This window comes from Jaculus jaculus, chromosome 12 (assembly GCF_020740685.1).
Source record: "Jaculus jaculus isolate mJacJac1 chromosome 12, mJacJac1.mat.Y.cur, whole genome shotgun sequence".
NCBI classification, from domain to species: domain Eukaryota; kingdom Metazoa; phylum Chordata; class Mammalia; order Rodentia; family Dipodidae; genus Jaculus; species Jaculus jaculus.
The window spans coordinates 90,594,140-90,616,159 of NC_059113.1; the positions used below are offsets into that span (position 1 = coordinate 90,594,140).

At 40.3% G+C, this 22,020-nt stretch overlaps 1 protein-coding gene across 1 annotated transcript in view; it reads right to left on the reverse strand.

Annotated features, from left to right (window-relative positions):
• Positions 1 to 22,020, reverse strand: part of Inpp4b (inositol polyphosphate-4-phosphatase type II B) — a 507,192-nt gene that overhangs the window by 365,025 nt on the left and 120,147 nt on the right. Inside the window, exon 6 of the mRNA XM_004655836.3 lies at positions 21,853 to 21,969. Within this exon, the coding sequence (XP_004655893.2) occupies positions 21,853 to 21,969 (117 nt within the window). The remainder of the gene's footprint in view (positions 1 to 21,852; positions 21,970 to 22,020) is intronic.

A 22,020-nucleotide genomic window follows, 5' to 3' on the forward strand; every position in this document is an offset into this window, starting at 1 on the left:
AAAAAAAAAATGACTAAGAACCTCCAGTTCTCTGTTCTATAATCCGCACCTGCCCACTGTTGCAGATTCCCAGAGACTGGGCGCAGTTTGATTCGTTGGCCAGGAACACATGTACAAATGTGTTCACACTCCTATGAAGGCAATGCATCCTTACTGTCCTTACCCGCAGCCTGTCCTCTCAAGTCTCTCTGATACTCAGCCTTTGCCGTGCCAGGCTTCTCTTGACTCCTAGACTTCTCTCCAGCACTTCATTATTCCAGAATGGCCAATGATCTCCAATCACTAAGAACAATTTACTCATCTTCCTGATATCTCTGCAGGTTTAGGCAGCTCTTCCTTTTTCTTTGACCTTAAAACTCACCCATGATTCAGTGTTCACAATCTTCTGCATTCCATTGTTTTTATTAATTGTGCTTCATCATGTTTTTTTTCCAAGAACTTTTTAATATGCTATATCAGCATACAAATAAGTAGGTGGCCTTGTAGCATTTCAAACAAATTTTGTTTAAATGGAAACTGATCATCTCTAATTCTCCATACACTGGTATTTTCCAAGATCTTGCCTTGAACTATGTTCTCATTCTATTTTTCTGTTTTGAATTTTTCATTTTCAAAGGTTACTTTTATAATGGTGCTTTCCATATCTTTAACCTTGTGATGACTTGCCTAAGCCAAAAAAACAACCCTAACTTACTTTTCTTTCTTTCTTCATTCATTCTTTCTTTCTTCCCTTCTGACATCTAGCAGAGTCAGAAAAGAAAAATCTCACTGTACACAATTCTGACCAATTAGATTCTTAAAGTCTGTGGGATGGGATTTGTTCTTCATAAAAGGAATGAAATGTGAGGTATGACTTCTTTCCTCATGATATCCTGGATCACAAAGCAAAAAAGAAAAAGGCCTTGCAAGTGTTATGTCCATCTTACAACAATGCAGGGAGAGGGAACCATAAGAGCTAGAGGTTGGTGGTGATGAGCCGTAAGAACAAAGCATTGAAATGAACTATGGGAATGAATTAGGGAGATGAAGTATGGGAAAGAACTTGGAATATTTCATATGGGTCTTACAAATAGCTTTTGTGATATGATTGCTGTGAGATGCTAAATTCCTTACTCATAACTTGCTTTAAAGTTAGTCTTACAACTGTGTAATTTACTTGCTTAAAAAAATGTCTCTAGCTTTCCTCTCTCTTGGTGGTGTATCTTTGGCCTAAACAGCAAACATGACCAATATTTTTTTAATTTTTTTAAAATTTTTATTTAGTTTTTTGAAAGCCACGGAAGAGAGAGAAAGAGGCAGATAGAGAATGGGCGCACCAGGGCCTCCAGCCACTGCAAATGAACTCCAGGTGAGTGCACCCACTTGTGCATCTGGCTAACGTGGGTCCTAGGGAATCCAGCCTCGAACTGGGGTCCTTAGGCTTCACAGGCAAGCACTTAACTGCTAAGTCAGCTCTCCAGCCCCAAACATGACCAATATTAACAAGCAGTGCTTAGAGATACTGACTGGTCTTAAGTTATGCTCCTTTCTTCAGAGGTCTGGTTGGACTCTCAACTCAGAATGAACAGTGTTGAAGATGAGGTCAGTGACCAGACTGCTCTTGTGATCAGAGTGTATATGCGCTCTGGATCGTCAGTGTCCAATGGGCCATAGCCCTGAATCCCTTCCTTTAACAAATGCTCAAGGCTTATCCAAAGTTGAAGGTCCCTTTCGCTTTGCTCATACAACGTACCTCTTATCCACATTACTCATTTTTCACTGTTCAATAAAAGTGTTGATGAGTGCCCGTATGCAGAGGAAGCCACAGCCACAACAACACATCACAGCAGCAGTGGCAGCAGATGTAGCAGGTTAATGGCTTAAACCAGACTTCTCTTCAGAATCTTTTTTTTTTTCCCCCTCAGGCTAGCTGCTGCGAGAGGCAACTAGCCCACTCCTGTGGTGGAGCTATCACCAGTAAGCTCTCTCACCTCTGAGGCTCTGCATTTAGAAGCAGTTTGCCCACTTCTAGATAGAAAAATTCCAGAGATTAGTTCATAAATTCAGGGCTGTGTGTGCTCCCCCACCCCTGCAAATGGGGCCAAGATCGAAATATTAGAGGAAGAAAGTTGAAAGAGAGAAATCCTGCCCTGTGATAAGATCTTTGGGTATCTGAACCAATATTGCCAATGACCACACCTAACATTTTTGCTGTGTGAAGAAAAATCAAATTGGAGAACTTACCACTTATGCCACGGTTACACAAATGTCACTTGACAATAAAAGTCTTGTCACTTTTAACTCCATGCATCTATTTCCTAATGCTTGCATAGATGTTTTTTCACACAAACATTTTTCTTTCTTCATGTCAAGTTTATCGTAATGAAAACCAAAGAAACCTGTATACATGTATAAACTCTTTATAGCAGTAATTTAGAGAATAAGTAAAAACTATTTAAATGAATTCATAAGTTGTGACACAGGTCAACTATGTTACAGCAAATACAAATTCTTGCAGTTGAGAAAACAACTACACTTAGATTTAGATAAGTAAAGCAGTTTCTGTCTCCACTATTCTTATCTTGACATTACCAGAGATAAGATCTGAGGATCTCCTTCAAGATGTCAGCTCATCTATAACAGGATCTTGCCTCAAACCTAAGCCAGGACCAATGACACTGAATTCTTATGATTATCCCAGCAGTTACATAGCAACAAAATATAGGATTAGCAAGACTAAAATGAATAGCCAAAAGGCATTTATTTAGAGCATTTTAGCATATGTACTCATATCCACTGACTACCAGAGTAAAGCACTGTCCAAGGCAGTTAAGCTAGATATCTTCAAAGCCTTTAAAACCTGAACCCCCTAGGGGCTGGAGAAATGGCTCAGTGGTTAAGGCACTTGCCTATGAAACCTAAGGACCCAGGTGATTTCCCAGTACACAATAAGCCACATGCACAAGGTGGTGCTTGTGTCTGGAATTTGTTTGCAATGGCTAGAGGCCCTGATATGCCCATTATCTTTCTCTCTCTCTCTCTCTCTCTCTCTCTCTCTCTCTCTCTCTCTCTCTCTCTCTCTCTCTCGGTCTGTCTGTCTGTCATATAAATAAACAAATAAAATATTTTAAAAAGTGAGACCCTTGCCTTTCCTCAGGAGGTTCAGTATACAAAAATAAAACTCCTGACCTCATTTGCAAGTATTAGTTATGTTCCACAGTGAGCTAACTGAAAGTCCTCATTACATTGAAAGGAGTAATACAATTAGGTATTTTCATAGTGTTCACAGAAAATTCCTATTGCCCAGTGGATTCCATACGAGAAGAGCTGTATGCTGACCTACAATTCAATATGACCTCGAGCTAATTATTTAAATTCAGCTTCCAGTTCCTTCTACATAGTGAAATAATAGGGTCCCTGCAGGAATCCCATGTGATCCCATGCGTACAAATTACTTGTAATTTGTAAAGTACTATGTCAGTTATTTGATCTTTGTTTTTATAGTATGCCAAATAACATTAGATATGTGGAATGAAAACACAGGATGAAATGTTGTAAAATAGCTATAAAATAAGCTTACCCTCTCCTTTCATCTATCATCCATTAATTACCACCACTTGTACTTTGGTGAATGCACAATTCACTAATGGTCCTTACATCTTACTTTTATATTTTTCTTTGATGTTTTTTGGGGGTCTAACTGGTTAAAACATTTTTTTTTTCCTGTGGGGGCAGGGAAATTATGCACTTTTCCTAGATGAATGCAGAAATTATTTTTTCAAACAATTTAACCTAGTTAAACATTCATGAATTTCATGAGGCTGGACTGGTGAAGAAACATTCAGTTAATCTTTTTTTTTTTTCTTTTTCTAACAAACAACATCTTTAAAGAAATCAAAAGGAGGTTGTACAAAACATAGAAAAGAATTCTTTACTTTTGGCCATGTCCAAGGTCGAAGAATCCTATAAAAGCCTTTCATTAGGTGCTGCTGGAATGATAGCTCACATGTTAGAGTCGGGTGAGTGGAAAAGAAGGACAAGGTGACTTGCTGGTCGGCCCATCAGGTCTAAGCATGATTTGAAGAGTGAATCTAAAAGAAAAGGTACTTTTCTCTCTCATTCCCTCTCAGGTGTGGTATCGGGACACAGACCCATCAACACACTGCCAACTATCACAGGCCAGAAATGAGAAAGGTATCAAGATGACTCGGTTACAATGGAAAGTGTGGGCATGTGGCTACAGTCATCACCATGGTTTGTAGTTTCCCTCCCCCTCTTTTTTTTTTTTTTTAAGAAATTCTCAGGAAGTGAATCTCAGAGTATCAGAAGGCACAGTTATCTGTTTTAGTGAAATAATAAAATAGAAGGAAAAAAAAAACACTGGTTCGTTTTCATCGTTTTTAATCCATTTCCAAGTGACACAGCCTTGGAACATCCATATAGACTCAGCCACAAATTATGTGGAAAGAACACAGACACCAGACGGATAGATCTACTGAGAACACAGTCAACCTTGTGGAGTCTGACGCTACCAAACCATCCCTTGGGAATGCACAGGGCCATTCAAAAAGAACCTCTGAGTGCAAAGTTAATATCTGTAGTACAAGTTGCCAATGCTATATTACTATTGAATTTTCATTTTCTAAAGAAATTTTACATATATTTTATACATTTTCCTTCTAGAAGAGGACAGAGAATATACTGGAGTCTCCAATCCTAAGCAGCACAAACTAAGACACACATACCCTAAAAAAAATAAATAAAAATAAATAAATAAAAATAAAAATAAAAACTTTTCCACAACAGATCTGAGAGTAGAGCTCTGTGTCCTGGAAACTAGAATGTTGCAGCCTCAATTCTCAATGCGCCATCGGGGTTGACAGGGAAACTGTTAGGAGAGCGAAGATTGCATTTAGTGTTTAGAAACCGTGCTCTTTAGTATCTTGGTGGTGGTGGTAGGAGGTGTCTGCAAATGCTTCTTACAATATAATAATTCATTTTCAGTTTGGTGTTTTTTTCTAATGCTTGCATCATTCAAGTTCAAGGTCAAAAAACAGATGCTGAAAAAGAGCGGAGTCAGCTCCGTAACGTATGCTGAGACACCAGCGGGAAGTAACGTAGCTGAACTTCAAGCTTTGCCTGTGGGTTACGTTAGCTGAAAGGTAACATTGCCCTCAGGATATCTTGATTTTGTTTTGTTTATTTGGCTTTTTTTCAGCTACAAATGAACTTGAGTTTAAGATTTAAATTTTAAATCCGTACCTAACACACATAAGTTTGTGACTAGTAATGCACACATCCATATTTAAAATCATATGTATGTGTGAATCCACAACCACGAAACTAGAGTTTCTTTGTTTAAGTGTGCATATATATGAGAAAAAGAAAGAAGCAGAGAGAGGGGGTGGGAAGAATGGGCATGTCAGGAGCTCTAGCCACTGAGAACAAATGGTAGGCATATGTGCCACCTTGTGCATCTGACTTACATGGCTACTGAGGTTTTGAACCTGGGTCCTTTGTCTTCACAGCCAAGCTCCTTAACCACTAGGCAATCTCTCCAGCCCCCAAACTAGAGTTTCTAAAATAAGGCCCCAGGTTTCTTGTTGCTCCGCTGCCCACACAGTCTGAGGTACACATTTCACAGCGTCTCAGCTGAAATTTGAGAATGACAAGCAAATGTGGTCACCAGAACATGAGCTTCAACTACCCTGAGCGAAGGCAGGGTAGGAGCTGTGGTGAGTTACCATTACTTATGCGTCTGTCCTATCTGAATTAGTATTTTCTCAGATTGCTCTTACACACTGCACAAATATGGGCTACCAGGACTTCTTTTTAAAATGTTCAAGTGGTGGAAATGGTGAGATGGCTACCTGGGAAAAAGCACTTGCGATTCAAGTTTGAAGACCTTAGTTCAGAACAGTGGAACCCACATCCAGCCAGACACGCAGGGAGCAGCTGTAATCTCTTACATGTGATGGAACAAGGAAGGAGGCAAAAAACGACACCCAAGGTTATCCTCTGACCTGTATGGCATGCACATACCTTCGTTCAAACATAACTCACACACACACACACACACACACACACACACACACACACACACACAGCTTTAAAACTCTCAAGTGGCAGTTTATAAAATACGAGTGTATTACCTAAAATTCCATGTATCAGTCTAGGCCTCATTTGGCTTCAATGCATTGCTACAGTGTCTTGCAAAAGCTGCTCTCTTTAGCATGGTTCAAAACGACTACCACGGGGGCTGGAGAGATGGCTTAGCGGTTAAGCGCTTGCCTGTGAAGCCTAAGGACCCCGGTTCGAGGCTCGGTTCCCCAGGTCCCACGTTAGCCAGATGCACAAGGGGGCGCACGCGTCTGGAGTTCGTTTGCAGAGGCTGGAAGCCCTGGCGCGCCCATTCTCTCTCTCTCCCTCTATCTGTCTTTCTGTGTCTGTCGCTCTCAAATAATAAATAAAAAATTTTTAAAAAAATAAAATAAAATAAAAAACGACTACCACGGTTTGTATGAAGCTAATATTGTGAATTCACACACCAGATTCCTCAGGACTATGATACAAGAAGCTGACTCAGCATTAAGTTCCAAATAAGCCCATCTTACAAGACAGCTTGACTACCTGCCATGAAATTCAAACAACCTGGCTCATGACAAAGCAGGAGCGAAATCTTTGTGATGTGGAAACAGATGCCCCTGAATGCTTTTCAGCATGGGACACCACCTTCTGCAGTGGTCTGCCCACAACTTCCCTCCGTGAGTTTAGAAATGGTTTTCACCTGGATTTAAATACCAGCCCCAAACTCATGGTTATTATCATTCCATTCAAGTAACTCTGAGGGAAGCTTAGGTTTCTTTAGAATTTCCTTTTGTTCCCTCTGTGCAGCGTATATAAACTTACAGTAATTAAAAGCTATTCCTACCCAAAGCAGATGGACCTTTTAAAATAACTAGCGGCTGATCCTTTTGTAAGCCGAAGGAACATTTTGGCAACACATTTGATTTTAGCTGTGTAAAACCAAGTGTTAACAGAAATCCAATACAAGACACACATTCCTAGGCTCGCTTCAGGGTATGCAAGGGCTCAACACCATCAGACAGAAAGCTTACAGAGAACTGTGACAGAAAGAGCTGAAATTCAGAAACAGAAAGAGAGAGCGGAGTGGCCAGGCAGACGGACACTCCAGGGCTAAGCCACTAGGCAAATGGCAACAGCTGCAGAGAAACAGAACTAGGGAGGACGGCGGCAAATAACTCTGAGTTGATGAAAATAACTGGAAATGGAAATAAACTGTTCCACTCCAGGGCTCCAATCCCACTCACAAATCTCTGAGGTTGGTCAATTACCACATTATTTAATTTGCATTAACAGATAAATATCCCCTCCCCTCCGAAGTCTACTATGACCCATGAATGAGTTATAGTTACTGATGATGACATAACGCACGATGTTGATAGTGTGTTTCCTACTGGAGCATCTGCAGTCAGGTATGGACCCCCTCCTACTTAATTCAAGGAATGTCCTGGTGGTTTTGTGATTGCTTATATTACTCATGAACTTGACAGTTCCTACAATCACCTGAGAGAGATTATGTAGATTAGGTTAACCTCTGTGCATGTCTATGAGGGATTATCCTAATTACACCAATTAAATCAGGAAAACCCTCCTAAACTGTGGGAGGCACCAGTCTATGGGCTGGGGACCTGGAATACACATAAAGGAGATTGCTGGTTGAACAGCTGCATTCTTCTCTCTCTACATCTTCTCTGTTAGTTTGAGGACATGATTCTGGCTTCCAGCTAGTGCTATGGTTTCCCTACCATGATACCCTCTCCCCTCTACAACTTTGAGCTGAAATGAACTCTTACCCTCAGTTGCTGCTGGTTGGGTATTTCATGCCCGCATTGAGAAAGCACTTGATACACTCAGGGTGTCTCACAGGTGGTTCCTCCCCGCACTGAGCTAGCCTTGGTGGTATTTCAAGGCTGCTGTTGTCACTGACTGCCCTGTCCCCACCTGTCAGCCTGCTCCCTGGCTGCCACATGCTCATAGTGCTCCCTCCCAGATGACGTTTTGATCTTCAGAATGTAAAAGAAGGCAGTCCTTGCAGGACAATGTACTTTGTGTGCAAGTATGGGAATGACACTTATCTTTTTAAGTGGCTTATTTTGTTTTGCTTCATTTTAAGTAAGGTTTCTTCCTCCCCCCCCCCCGCCCCCCAGGATATCCATTAACACATGTTATTGTGCTATTATTTCATACTCTTTCTTTTTCATTCACTTCCTCCCTCATCCCTCATTCTTTGTACTGGATTGCTCCTCTCACAACTTAATTATCACATATCCTGGAATCTGTTTCTGGATAGGCTGTGCCTTCCTTTTGTGTTGTCGATGTGTATTTTTGTTTTTCAAGTAGGGTTTCACTCTAGCCCAGGCTGACCTGGAATTCACTATGTAATCTCAGGGTGGCCTCCAACTCATAGCAATCCTCCTACCTCAGTCTCCCAAGGGTTGGGATCAAAGGTGTGTGCCACCATGCCTGGCTACCTTCCTTGTTTTTTTTTTTAAATATTTTGTTTTTATTGATTTATTTATTTGACTGAGAAAGAAGGAGAGAGAGAGAATGGGAAAACCAGGGCCTCCAACCACTGCAGACAAGCTCCAGATGCGTGCACCCCCGTGTGCATCTGGCTAACTTGGGTCCTGGAATCAAACCTGGGTGCTTTGGTTTTGCAGGCAAACACATTAACCACTAAGCCATCCCTCCAGCCCTGCCTTCCTTTTTTATTTGACCATTCCTGTGACAAAAAACACAGCAATTTAATTGCAATATTTTCATGCTGCTTTTATGCCTGAGCAGATAGGCCTTACTACTTTTTTTTTTTTTTAACTGTCCTGGGCTATTCTTGATTATTGATTTTTCTCCATAAAGTTTAAGTAAATTTTATCCAATACCCAATATACCTATTATAAAAAGAACATTTGGGTTTTATTTAAAATTATATTACATTACATTCTTAAATTGAATTTGGACAATTCCTTTTGTTCCAGTATAATCAAGTTTTCCCATCTGTAAGGATCTTATTGAATATTGTCCCATGAGATTATTTTTTAATGTTTAAAGCTATAAAATTAAGGCGCTATTGATTTATAAATATTTTTTTCACCACCTTATTGCAACAAACCTACCAAATATCATATTATATGTTTATTTACTGAAGTCTCTTCAACTTTCTTGGTATTTCAATCATATTAATAGAGAAAATTTCTGTCTACTATGTTCAGATTTTATACATATAATATAATTTTCTATTTATTTCATTTCCTAAAGCATCCAGGAAATGTCAAATAATGATGATGATAGTGGTTAGTTTAGTGCCACATTGAAATTATTTTTTTTCATTTTACTGTTTGGCATATTCATTTGATCTTGTTAGGGTAGATTTTTATTCGATTCTTAGACTCTTTTTTACCTTTCTCTATTTAGAGTAGCCACACTAACAAATGCCTCTGTCCTTATTTTGTGTGTGTGTGTGTGTGTGTGTGTGTGTGTGTGTGTGTGCACGCTCATGCTTGTGAACATGTGTGTACCTTTGTGTGTGCATGCATGTATGGAGGACAGACAACAACATTGGGTGTTATTATTAAGGAAATGTTGTCCATCACTTTGGTTTTAGAAATTATGTCTCTCGTTGGCCTGGAGCTTACCCATTATACTAGATTAGCTAACTAGTGAGTCCCAGAGATCCACCTGTTGCGGCCTCTCCAGCACTAGATTAAAAACATGTACTCCTCCACTCCCAGTATTGTGAGTGGATTCTGGAGATTAAATTCAGGTCTTCATGATTACAAGGTACACACTTTACTGACTGAGCTCTCTCCACAGATCCTCTGAAAGCTTCTTTAGCATTGAGGTTTCCGCTTTGGTTACTAACAACAAAAATTACATTGATTCTCCAACCAAGACAAAGCGGCTTTGGTTCAAGAGGGTACGCAAAGTTGTTTGACAGATTTTTTGGTGTGCAAGCCCACTCTTCTCCAGAGAACAGTGGGGGCTTCTCCCTGAAGTCTGAGTTCCCTAACTATGGGAATCTGACTTGGTTTCCAGAACCTCATGTGAGTTCTCGCCCAATGTCCCCACAGAGGCTGTTCTCCACTGGAGACAAGTGTGTACTTCTTGTCCAGCTGGTTGATTTCCTAGTCTCCAGGGGACCCTGCTTATTCACGCTGTTGGTGACTATTGTCTTCCAGCCACCCCCACAGCGCTTTCCAACACCATGAGGCAGAGCAAACAGAGTAGAGTTGAGCTCCGTCGAAAAGACAAAAAGATAACCAATTGCCCACCTCGAGACTTGTCACCTCTTCCACATCTGTCAGGACTCAGGAGAACTTGCAGTGGGAGTGGAACCATGAGCATTGTTCTTACTGCTAACCTGACAACCAGCTCCAGGATGCTGGTGTCAGACAAGGTGATCAATCACAACCTATCAAAGCAGAAATCCAGAGGCTATAAAGAATTCAACACTAAATAAGACTTCCAACAGGCCTGCCATGGCTCAGGGATCATTGCAGAAGAGGGGATGGGAAGACTGTAAGAATCACAGACTGGGTGGGAATACCCAGAGGCATGGTCTCCCCAATATCCCATTGGGACTGACTGAGGCCTTCATGACCCCACAGTGAATCCCACAACCCCACAGAGGAGAGTCTCAGGGAAAGGGGAACCAGAGAGAGGCAATGAAAGAGCATAATATGTTAAAATGTAAATAAATAAATAAAAATTTGATATATGTGTAAAAAATTGCATTGGTTAAATTTAGTGATACTGAGCTACTCTTGCTTTTCTAAGATAAAACTCTACTTGGTTCATGTATATATATCTTTTCCATACAGATTAAGTCTACTGAATATTGTTTAATTTATAATTTTTGTATTTACATTTTAATTGAAATGATGGGATTTTAAACACTCATAAGACTTTGGTATTGAACATATCTAGCTTTCATAAAATACATTGTACACTGCATTTTATTTTTCCCCATATATTGGCAAAGGTTTTTTTTATATATATATGCCAGTTTTTTACAGCCATTTCTGGAGCAGAACCAATAATGGTTATTTGAAAGAGCAGCTGCTACTAGGGATGTGGCTCTGTGGTACAATATTTGCCTCACATGCCCAAAGCCATGTGGTTGACCATCAGCATGCTGTGGGGTTCTGGGTCAAAGTAACTCCTAAAGATTGTATTCCGTGTGATGAAAGATCAAAGAGATTTCTACATTTTCTCAGGAAGACACCCATCACATTAGAATTATGAGGCGTGACCGAGTCAGACCTCGGACACAGCAGGCTAAATGCAAAACCCACAGAAAAGCATCCTCCATTGTTCTAAACATTCTCTCCTGATGCCTCGGAATGACCCTGTCCATTACCTGAAGGTAGACAAGAGAGGAAAATAAAACCAAAACAATTTTTGAATGGTCAATGGAGACAGAGCTGAGTAGGAACATAGGCAAGTATTCCATTAGGAAAAAAAAAATATTATATTAAAATAAATGTAGTAACCCAGACTCAGAAATACACTCTATCTGCCTTTTCTTATATGGGCCCTAGCTTCTAAAGTTTATTTATGTGGGAGTAAGCAGGTATAAAGACCAGGAAACCAGAAAGGGGCCAAGAAAGAGGATAATGGGGGCCTCAAGGGAGAGCAGTGGGGTGGGTAAGGGAACACATGTGGTGGGGGAGGAAGGAGTACTAGGGATGGAAGTGTTTAAGCAGGGGTGCAGGACAGGGAGACGGAGGAGAGCAAGGGTGGATGGAGGGTTAAGTAAATTTAAGCATGCATGAAAATGCTCTAAGGAAGCATGCAGCTTTGTAATTAAAAAAAAGAATGACTGAATAAATGAATGAAAATAAAAATTAGGGCTGGAGTGATTGTTCAGTGATTAAGGTGCTTGCCAGCAAAGCCCAGTGCCCCAGTATTCAGGTGAAGACAGATGCACAAAGTCCCACATGTATCAAGCTTGCAGTGGCTGGAGGCTCTGGCATACCCATTCTCCCCATCTGTCTCTCTTCTGTCTCTCTCAGCTTGCAAATAAATAAATAAAATATGTCTTTTAAAAACTACAGATTAGATAATGTTTCTCTCCACAACTGATTAACAGCAATAAAGGTGCCTAACACTGAAAACAGAATGGGATGCCACTTTATCTAACATTTTATTTAATAAAAAAAGGGGGGAGGGATAAACTACAGGTATAATAACTGTAAACTGGTTTATGCCATTTTCCTATAACTTATACAGAGGTAGAAAATCAAGGTTCAAATTACCAAGGCTAGGGCTGGGGAGATGGCTTAGAGGTTAAGGTGTTTGCCTGCAAAGCCAAAGAATACAGGTTTGTTCCTCAGGACCCACGTAAGCCAGATGCACAAGGTGGTACATGTGTCTGGAGTTCATTTACAGTGGCTGAAAGCCCTGGTATGCCCTTTTCTCTCACTTTAGCTATCTGCCTCTCTTTCTTTTTCTTTCTCAAATAAATAAAAATCAATAGTAAAAAAAATAACCACCAAGGTTACAATTTCAGTAGTTCTCACAAAATGAAAATGTGGCTCCCTCATAGTCAACCCTCTAATTCTCCAATGGCCAGAAGATTTGTTATTCAATTAGCACATTATTTCTCATTTTAAAAAAAGTGGTTTTCACTGAGTAATAATAGCAAGATATTTATGGGTTACCATGTAAAGTAAACATGTTTATGTTGTGGAATGTCTAAATCAAGATAATTAGCATATCAATCTCACAGGTTTATTATTTGTGGCTGTAACATGTAAAAGCTACGTGTTCAGCAGTTTTGAAACACATACTGCATTGTTACTTTTATATGCAGAGCACTAAAACTTACTCCTCCTGTTTACTCGAAACTTGTCACTATTCAGCCAGATCTGTCCCTTCTACATTCGCCCCAGGCCTCTGTAAACAAATGTCCTGGCACCATGTTCCACTGTAAGTTCTGCTGTTCTGAGTTTCTACATATGAGTGTGATCATGTGTTTTTGTTGGCCTGTATCTCACTCATTTTATTTATGTAGTGTTCTCCAGATTCATCGTGTTATCACAAATGACAGAGTTTTCTTTTTTTTTCTACAGTTCAATAATATTCCATTGTGGTTGTATTCCACGTGTCTTAAACTTTTCATCTGCGTATGGGTGTTCAGTTTGTGACTATATTTTACTATGAGGAATAATTCTGTGATGAACAAGGGATACAATTATCTTTTCAACACGCTGGTTTTGTCTCTTTTGGATATATACACAGGAATATGATTGTTTCGTCATATGGTAATTCCATTTTAATTTTTTTATATTTATTTATTTACTTCAGAGCAACAGACAGAGAGAGAAAGAGGCACATAGAAAGAGAGAATGGGCGCACCAGGGCCTCCAGCCACTGCAAACAAACTCCAGAGGTGTGCGCCCCCTTGTGCATCTGGCTAATCAGCCACTGCAAACAAACTCCAGAGGCGTGCGCCCCCTTGTGCATCTGGCTAATGTGGGTCCTGGGGAATTGAGCCTCGAACCGGAGTCCTTAGGCTTCACAGGGAAGCGCTTAACCACTAATCCATCTCTCCAGCCCTCCATTTTAATTTTTAATTTGTGTGTGAGAGAGGGGTGTTACAGGGACTCATGCTACTGCAAATGATGCCCATCCAGCTTTACATGGGTGACTGGGACACTGAGACAGGATCTACAAGCAAGCACCTTCAACTGTTCATGTATCTCCCCCACACTCCCACTTTAATTTCATTTTTTTAAATTTTATTTTGAGGAATCTCTACAATGTTTTCCATAATGTCTGTATCATTTTACCCTATCGCCGCAAAAGGAAAAGTTCCCTTTTCTCTACATTCTACGTTACCTATTTCCGATAATAACCATTCTAACAGGAGAACAGTGGTTTCTCACTGTGCTTCAAATTTGTATTTCCCTGGTAATTAGTGTTAGTGGATGTGTTTCAGATATTTGCATGTATTTCTGGAGAAATATTTTATGTCTTTTTCCATATTTTATTTGGGGTATTTGTTTAATTACTTTTTTTAATTTTTTTATTAATTAGTTTTGTATTCAGCAAATACAGTCAGTTTGGTACCATTATTAGGCTCATCTGTGACCTACCCCCTCCACTTGGCCCCTCCTTGTTGAGGTATATGGGTCATGCATTCTGGAGTTAGCCCTCAGTTATGGGTAGGATAAATGTCTCTGCATATCATGACCCAACATGTGGCTCTGACATTCTTTCCTCCCTGTCTTCCACAAAATTTCCCTGAGCCATGTTGGGTTGTTTAATTACTTGAGATGCCTATGTCTCTCACAGATTTGGCATACTACTCTCTTATTTAACATGTTGAATGCAAATACTTTTTCTAATTCCATGTGCTGTGGCTTTACCCTTCTAATATCTCCTTTCCCCTAAGCTGCCTTGTAGTTTGAAGCCATGTGGTTTGTTGTTTTTATTCTTACAGCCTGTTCTTTGGAAGAGGGAGAGTTAGTAAATGTATTTTTTAACTTTTATTTTTATTTATTGGAGAGACAGAGAAAGAGGCAGATAGAGACACAGAGAGAGAGAATGGGCATTCCAGGACCTCTAGCCACTGGAGATGAATTCCAGACACATGTATCACCTCGTGCATCTAGGGATTCGAACCTGGGTTCTTTGGCTTTGCCAGCAAATGCCTTAGCCACTAAGCCATCTTTCTAGCCCCTAGGTTTTTTTTTTTTTTTTGACTGATCTTTTTTTAAATTTTTTATTAATTAGTTTTGTATTCAGCAAATATAGTGAGTTTGGTACCATTATTAGGCTCCTCCGTGACCTACCCCCTCCCCTTAGCCCCTCCTTGTTGAGGTACATGGGTCATGCATTGTGGAGCTAGCCCACAGTTATGGGTAGGATAAATGTCTCTGCATATCATGACCCAACATGTTAGCCCTTAGTTTTTGTTTTTATTTTTGTTTTGTGTTTTTTCAAGGTAGGATCTTTTCTCGCCCAGATTGACCTGGAATTCATTATGTAGTCTCAGGCTGGCCTCATACCTGAACTCACTCACCAAACTGACAGTGACCGCCCCCCCTACGTTCCGAGTGCTAGGACTAGAGAATGCACAAATAATACCTCACTTTACCAATAAATGTTTGCCCACTTTCTCTTCTGGCAGTTTTACAGTGTCATGGCCAGTTTATTTTTCCTGACATTTTTAGTTCCTAACTACAGTTCTTTTCTCATTCTAGTAGAAAGAAGCAGTATTTCTCCCTACAAACATGATTGTTGCAGGGAATGACAACGTGAGCACTATGTCTGTAGATAAGAACGGCGCAGAGGACACAGGAGCAGGAGAGAGAAGGTGAGACCGTCAAGAGTAGCCTCGAGTATCAAGCACTTGACACAGGTACTGAGAAAAGGAATGCTAGGAGAGAGAGATGGGGAAATAATGCCAAGAGCAGCCTGCAGCAAAAGGTACTTGACAGAGACACTGTACAGAAAAGGAAATAAAAGAGACAGAGAAGGAAATGCAGATGTGTTAGAGAGGTTACGGTGTGGGCTGTCACAAGGACATGACTGAGAAGTCATACAAATGTAAAATCACAACTTTGTTAACCCACCAGAAAACTGAGGATGGCATAAATCAAAATGAAATGAAATCCAGAGATTTTTAGATGCTTTCTACACTTTATTTATTTTTTATTTATTTATTTATTTATTTTTAGATATGGTCTCACTCTAGCCCAGACAGACTGACCTGGAACTCATTCTGTAGTTCCAGGCTGGACTTGAACTCATAGTGATCCTCCTACACTTGCCTCCCCAGTGCTGGGGTTAAAGGGGTATACCACCATGCTTTCTACACTCTTTAAAAAAATACTAAAAGTTGTTTACAACGCACCAATCCTATTTCTGGGTATTTACCAAAATGAATTGAAATCAGGATCTCCAACAGATACTAGAACCTCAGTGCTCACTGTACTGCTCATAAAAATCAAACTGTGGAAACAACACTTATGGGGTAAATGGACATAGACAATATGTACTTATCAAGATGATGTTTTGCCACTGCAAACAAACTGCAGATGCATGTACCACCTTGTCACCTTGTGGGTCCTGGGGATTCGAACCTGGGTCGTTACACTTTGCAGGTAAGTGCCTTAACTGCTAAGCCATCCCTCCAGCTCTTCCCTGTTCAGTATAAAACATATATGGGCATTTGTAATTACCAAAATATCCTTAACTTAACTGCTTAAATTTTAGTATAGATTTTTCTGTATATTGGAATAGTAATCTTTTTCTAAACCTTGAACTGCAAGTGCAGAGTGTTCTCACAGTATCAGATGAAGCAACAATATGATATTGTGGGGGTGAAAGTGGAGGAAATCCTGTCAATAGTGCATGCCCCATAACAGAGCCTGGAGAAAATAAAGGATTTCTTATATGGCCTGAAATATTCCTAATAACAACTTTTTTCATCCTTCAAGTGGGCATGATAATAATGCCCTTCAAATTGTTGTACAGATTCACACACACATATTTAATGTACGTGTGATATATATATATAATGTGTGTGTGTGTGTGTGTGTGTGTGTGTGTGTATTTGATGTTTGAGTTTTCCATGGAAATCATGTGGCACTGCTATCTGGGGAAGTGGACTACTGCTATAACACCTTGCACATAGGAAACATGCTGCACTGAGTACACATCCAATTTTGACAAGGTCACATTTCTGCAAGGTTCAAGGTTCATATGGGTGGCTAGTCATTTTAAACATTACCCTAGGTTACACATCCTCACCTGAGGAATATCCAGCATCTCTGTACACCAGATTCATGCCATGACCAGGCTCAGTGGAGGATGCAGCAAACATATATTTACCCCAGAGCAAAAAGAATGAGGGTCAACGTGCACTTCTGCAAACTAGAGCAGAAATTCAAATTTCAACCACAGGCAAAAGCAATGTTGTAGTCCAATCACACGTTTGCCGATTTGATGGGCTTCCTCAGCAGGGCTGAAAGGACTTTGCTTAGCAAATTCCAATACATTGAGATGCATGGGAAGAAGAGAAAGAGAGACAAATCCAACACTGACATTCATTCCTTCTAAGTGCCTCCTCCCTCTGAAGTTCCCACTGTAATATGAAAACCTGGTTGTCAGCTGGACTCCTTGAGGCAGAAAACTGTAAATAGCATTCTGAAAACACGTGTGTTCATATTTCAGACTCCCAGGGATTTAAAGTTGACCATTCAACCAGAACATACCCCGGTGTATTGACTGCTCTGCCAGGATGTCAGCTTTAATCTCTTAGGCATGGGTTTAGGTTTCAGGCTTTAAATCCCCACCAAACAGCTGCATACTGGGGCGGCCCATTGTGAATATGTGATTTTCCCATAAGAGAGAATAAAAATGTTATGAAATCCTAATAACCATCCTAACACATCCTGTACTGCACCTCAATCCTGCGCCCTATATTGATGCATCTATCACAGGGAGACACTGCCATGGAGGAAATGATGGAGGATATGATAGGAGGAGACACCAGTCATTCTAGACTTCTCTCATCTGTTATGATGATTAATTGCGTGTCGGCTAAACTCACCAAGATCATCAGTCTTGGTTGTTCAGAAGAGTGTAAGAACAACTAGTTAGCAACATAATAACTGTATAAGGACACACAAGAAATGCTACTTCTCTCTAAAACACACCTAAGGCAAGCATTATGTAAGCGAACATAATATGCGAAATGGATACATTCACTGGACTGCATACCCCCATGCAATGGGAAGGCCCAAGCAAGTGAGCAGCTATTTGCCTCAAGTAGTGTTCAACCAGTAAGAACAGCTGATTATTTGGGGTTGGTCTAATATGATCAACAGCTTGCTAGAATTAAATCGTTAAACCTGTCTTGGAAAACTGTGTAGTATTCACTAATCCTCCAAGGCATATGCAAATTCAGAATCTCACTCCTTATTCCCTTAAAGGTCTCATGATCTTCAAGTACGAAGGTTGTGTGTTTACAATGACAACCTGTACTTTGAACTACTTTCTTCCTCTCCCCACCCCAAAGACAAATGGAAGAAATGAAAATATAAACAAATAAAAAATAAATAAAAAGATGCAAGACCACATGCATGGATGGGCCTATTAGCATATTCATGAGCTGTGTTTCTGTTTACACTTCTGTCAGTGAGCTAATTGTTAGCTATTTTAAGGAAGAGGTTATTCTTAAATTAACAGCATTTGGTAAGTAGAAGCTGATTGCATTTGTTAAGTATGTTCAACTTGCAAAATTTGTATTTCACAGCGAGGGTTCCAGTTCATCCAGTTCTTTAATATGTTAACATGAATAATCAAGGTAGACAGTTTGAAAAAACTTCAAATGATAAGATTCCAAAACTAAACTTGGCAGGAGCAAAATCAATGAGCTATATTTACCTGTGCACATATGCTCATTTTAAATGAAGGGGGCTCTAGGGGAGAGAAATATTTATTTTTATTTTATTTATTTATTCGAGAATGACAGAGAAAGAAAGAGGCAGTTAGAGAGAGAGAGAGAGAGAGAGAGAGAGATAGAGGGAGAGAACGGGTACGCCAGGGCCTCCAGCCACTGCAAACGAACTCCAGAACTCCAGACGCATACGCCCCCATGTGCAACTGGCTCACATGGGTCCTGGGAAAGCGAGCCTCGAACTGGGGTCCTTAGGCTTCAAAGGCAAGCGCTTAACCATTAAGCCATCTATCCAGCTGGAGAGAAATATTTTTGATGCTTCATGTTTTGTCTCTTACAGCTTTGTGTGTCTGAACACCTTGTCCTTAGGAAGCAGCATTGTTTTGGGAGTTCGGGAAACATTCTGAACAAGGAGCGTACCTCGGATGCATAGTTCCTAGAGGTGTGTCTTTAAGAGTTATAGCCCAGCCCTGCTTCTATTTCCCTTCTCTCTATTTCGTTCTTGATCAGCCAAGGTGTGACTGTTCCATGTTGCATGCTCCGAAAGCTGTGTTTTCCCCACCCTGATAGATTAGATGCTCTGATAATTGGTCAAAAAGAAATCTCAGGGCTGAAGAGATGGCTCAGCAGTTTAGGTGTATACTCATATAGCCAAAGAGCACCGGTTTGATTCTCCAGTACCTACAAAAAGCCAAATACACAAGGTACCACATGCATCTGAAGTTTGTTTGCAGTGGTTAGATGCCCTGGCATGCTTATTCTCTCTCTCCCTGTCTCTGTCTCTCTCCCTCTCTTTCTCTAATAAACAAATAAATAATTTTTTAAAAAAAGAAACCTTGGGGCTAGAGAGATGGCTCAGTGATTAAGGCACTTGCCTGCAAAACTTGATGACCTGAGTTTGATTCCTTTTTACTCATATGAAGCCAGATGCACAAAAAGGCACATATGCCTGGTGTTTGTTTGCAGTGACTAAGGCACTGGTGCACCCATTCATTCTCTCTCTCTCTCTCTTTCTCTCTCCCTCTCTCCTCTCATCTCTCTCTCCATGTAAAATAATATTAAAAAAGAAATCTCTCCATAAGTTGCTTTTCTTAAAATATTTTAACACTGAAATGGCCAAAATAATCAATACACATTTCAAACTCTGATATTTCAAATTGCTTCATACCTACAAACACTTAGGGGCAACATTTTCAACCCAGTGTTTTGAACCTCTGCTCTTCTCATGTTCCCTGCGCTGTCTCCACTCAGGACTGTCGGAGGATTTAACTAACCATGTGTGCGACAGAGCATTAGAGCACGCAGTCTCTGCTTGCTTTCCCTCTCATTTGGATTACCCTCTACTCACTATTTTATTTAACTGCACAGTTCTAGTACCCCTTCCCAGATTCTGCTGTAGCCACACATATTTCACTATTTCCCACCTGAATATCGTTCCCTCCTTTTCCTCAATTTTTCTTTTTCTCTAACAGAAAGGGCTTTTTAGGGGGATGGGGGTGAGAATAAATTCATGGTAGGGGCTTTGTGCATAATCCACCAGACCTGGTCCAGATGCCACTCACTAAGGACTCCTCTTCCTCACATTGCATCAAGAAAAACACACAGCTCACATATTTTTTCAGTTGCAGTTTTAACTCAGATTCTTGCCTCCCTTTTTTTCAAAATAGAAACAACTAATGTAGGACCACTCGAGAAAAAAACATGTTACTAAGTACACTAAAAGATTTTGTTTAATAGGGCTGGAGAGATGGCTTAGTGGTTAAGGAGCTTGCCTGCAAATCCTAGAGAACACATGTTCAAATCTCTATGTCCCACATTGCCAGATGCAGTGAGGCAAGTGTGCAATGTCACACATGCACACAAGGGGGTGCACATATATGGAGTTCATTCACATTGGAAAGGCCCTGGCATACCCATTCTTTCTCTCTCTCTCTCTCTCTCTCTCTCTCTTCCCCCCCTCCCTCTCTCTCTTGCTCAAAAATAAAATAATTTTAAAAAGGATTTTGTTTAACAGTCTCTCATTTGAGTTGTATTTGTTGTGAGGAACTATAAGGCAACCACCAAACTAACAGCTGTAATAGCCACCAGAAATCCCTGATTTCTCTGTAGCCACTGGCTCTATATAGTTTGCATACATCCGTTTATTTAATCCTTAAAAATCTGTAAGGTAAAAATATAAAGGGGAAATAGAGGCACACAAAATAAGCTCTCAGAGACATAACGCTGCTAAGTGAAATAAATCCAGACAGTCTGGCTGTAGAACTTTCCTTCCTAATAGTTGCACCAGAAGACCACAGCTTTTTATATTCCATGCAAATGGCACACATTCAACTGGGAAACTGTTCTACAGTTTTAGAGCACTGAAATTTTGGGGTGCTGAGTAGAAATAAGTTTCTTCTAACTTTAGTATACAGGAAAGAGTCATAGGTCACAAAACAGAAATGACTCAGTAAGCGTAGAGTTCAGAGCTATTTGGAACACTGTGTGGTTCTTCAGGTCCAGAAAACTTCCTTCATTTCAGTAAGATTCCTTCTGAAACCTTCTGGCCTACTGCCCATGTAAACCCATCCTCCCTCATACCTCACCATTCATGATTAAGTTCCCCATTGTTCTAGTGCCTTGAAACCACACAATATTCTGTTAAGAAGAATCTGAGGGAGAGGGTCAGGCTACCCTCTTGTCAGTCTCTCCCCAGCAGCATTATACCTGCCCAGGGCACCAGGGCAGCTATAAGAGGCATCTCCACAGATAGTGTCCAGGTACCTCTTTGACTAATCGGGAGAGATGATTCATTTGAAAAGAAATGCAAACCATTAGGCAGACTGAGGAACCAAGACAAGCACCCATAGAAACTGTGCATGGCCTTAGTATGAAAAGGCCAGTTAGAACTTCTGCCTAATGACTCCCTTAATTTCTTTGTTGGTTCTGTGATGGTAACATTAGGAAGAAAAAAGAAATAGTTTCTACACAGTATACAACTGAATGAAGTGGAAGAGAGAGCACTTTATCAATCCCCTGCTTTTAAAATAATTAAAGCACCTATAAAATTGTGAGTTATTCTTCAATCTGGTCCATTTGCTTTTACCACAAAATAATTCCCCTTCAGCTTAAAACAACAGCAAACACATACACCAAGAGATCATGTGAACCTTCCCTAAGTGAGTGAAAATCTGCTCTGGAAGCTTTTGCTCCTGACCAATTGGCAACTTGATAATGAGCCAAATGAAATCAAGCAACATGCTGTAGAGTATGATCATAAGACACAGACTACATGGTGCAGATACCCTCTTTAGAATCATGCCCTTGGCATCTAAAGCCCAATGGTTTGGAAATATTTCAGTCCTCCTTTTCTCAAAAAAAATAAAAGAGTAAGTACTTACAGTGTCATGAGACTTGTCCTTGACGTCATAGACTGTCAGTTTTATTTTGGTCTCTTCATAGATGGGGTATTCAGATGGGAATGTGACACCCGTCAAAAACAGTGGGTCTCTTGTTCCCTGAAAAAGCACCAGCAGACAACTTGGATTTAAAGGCAATAATACCGTGAC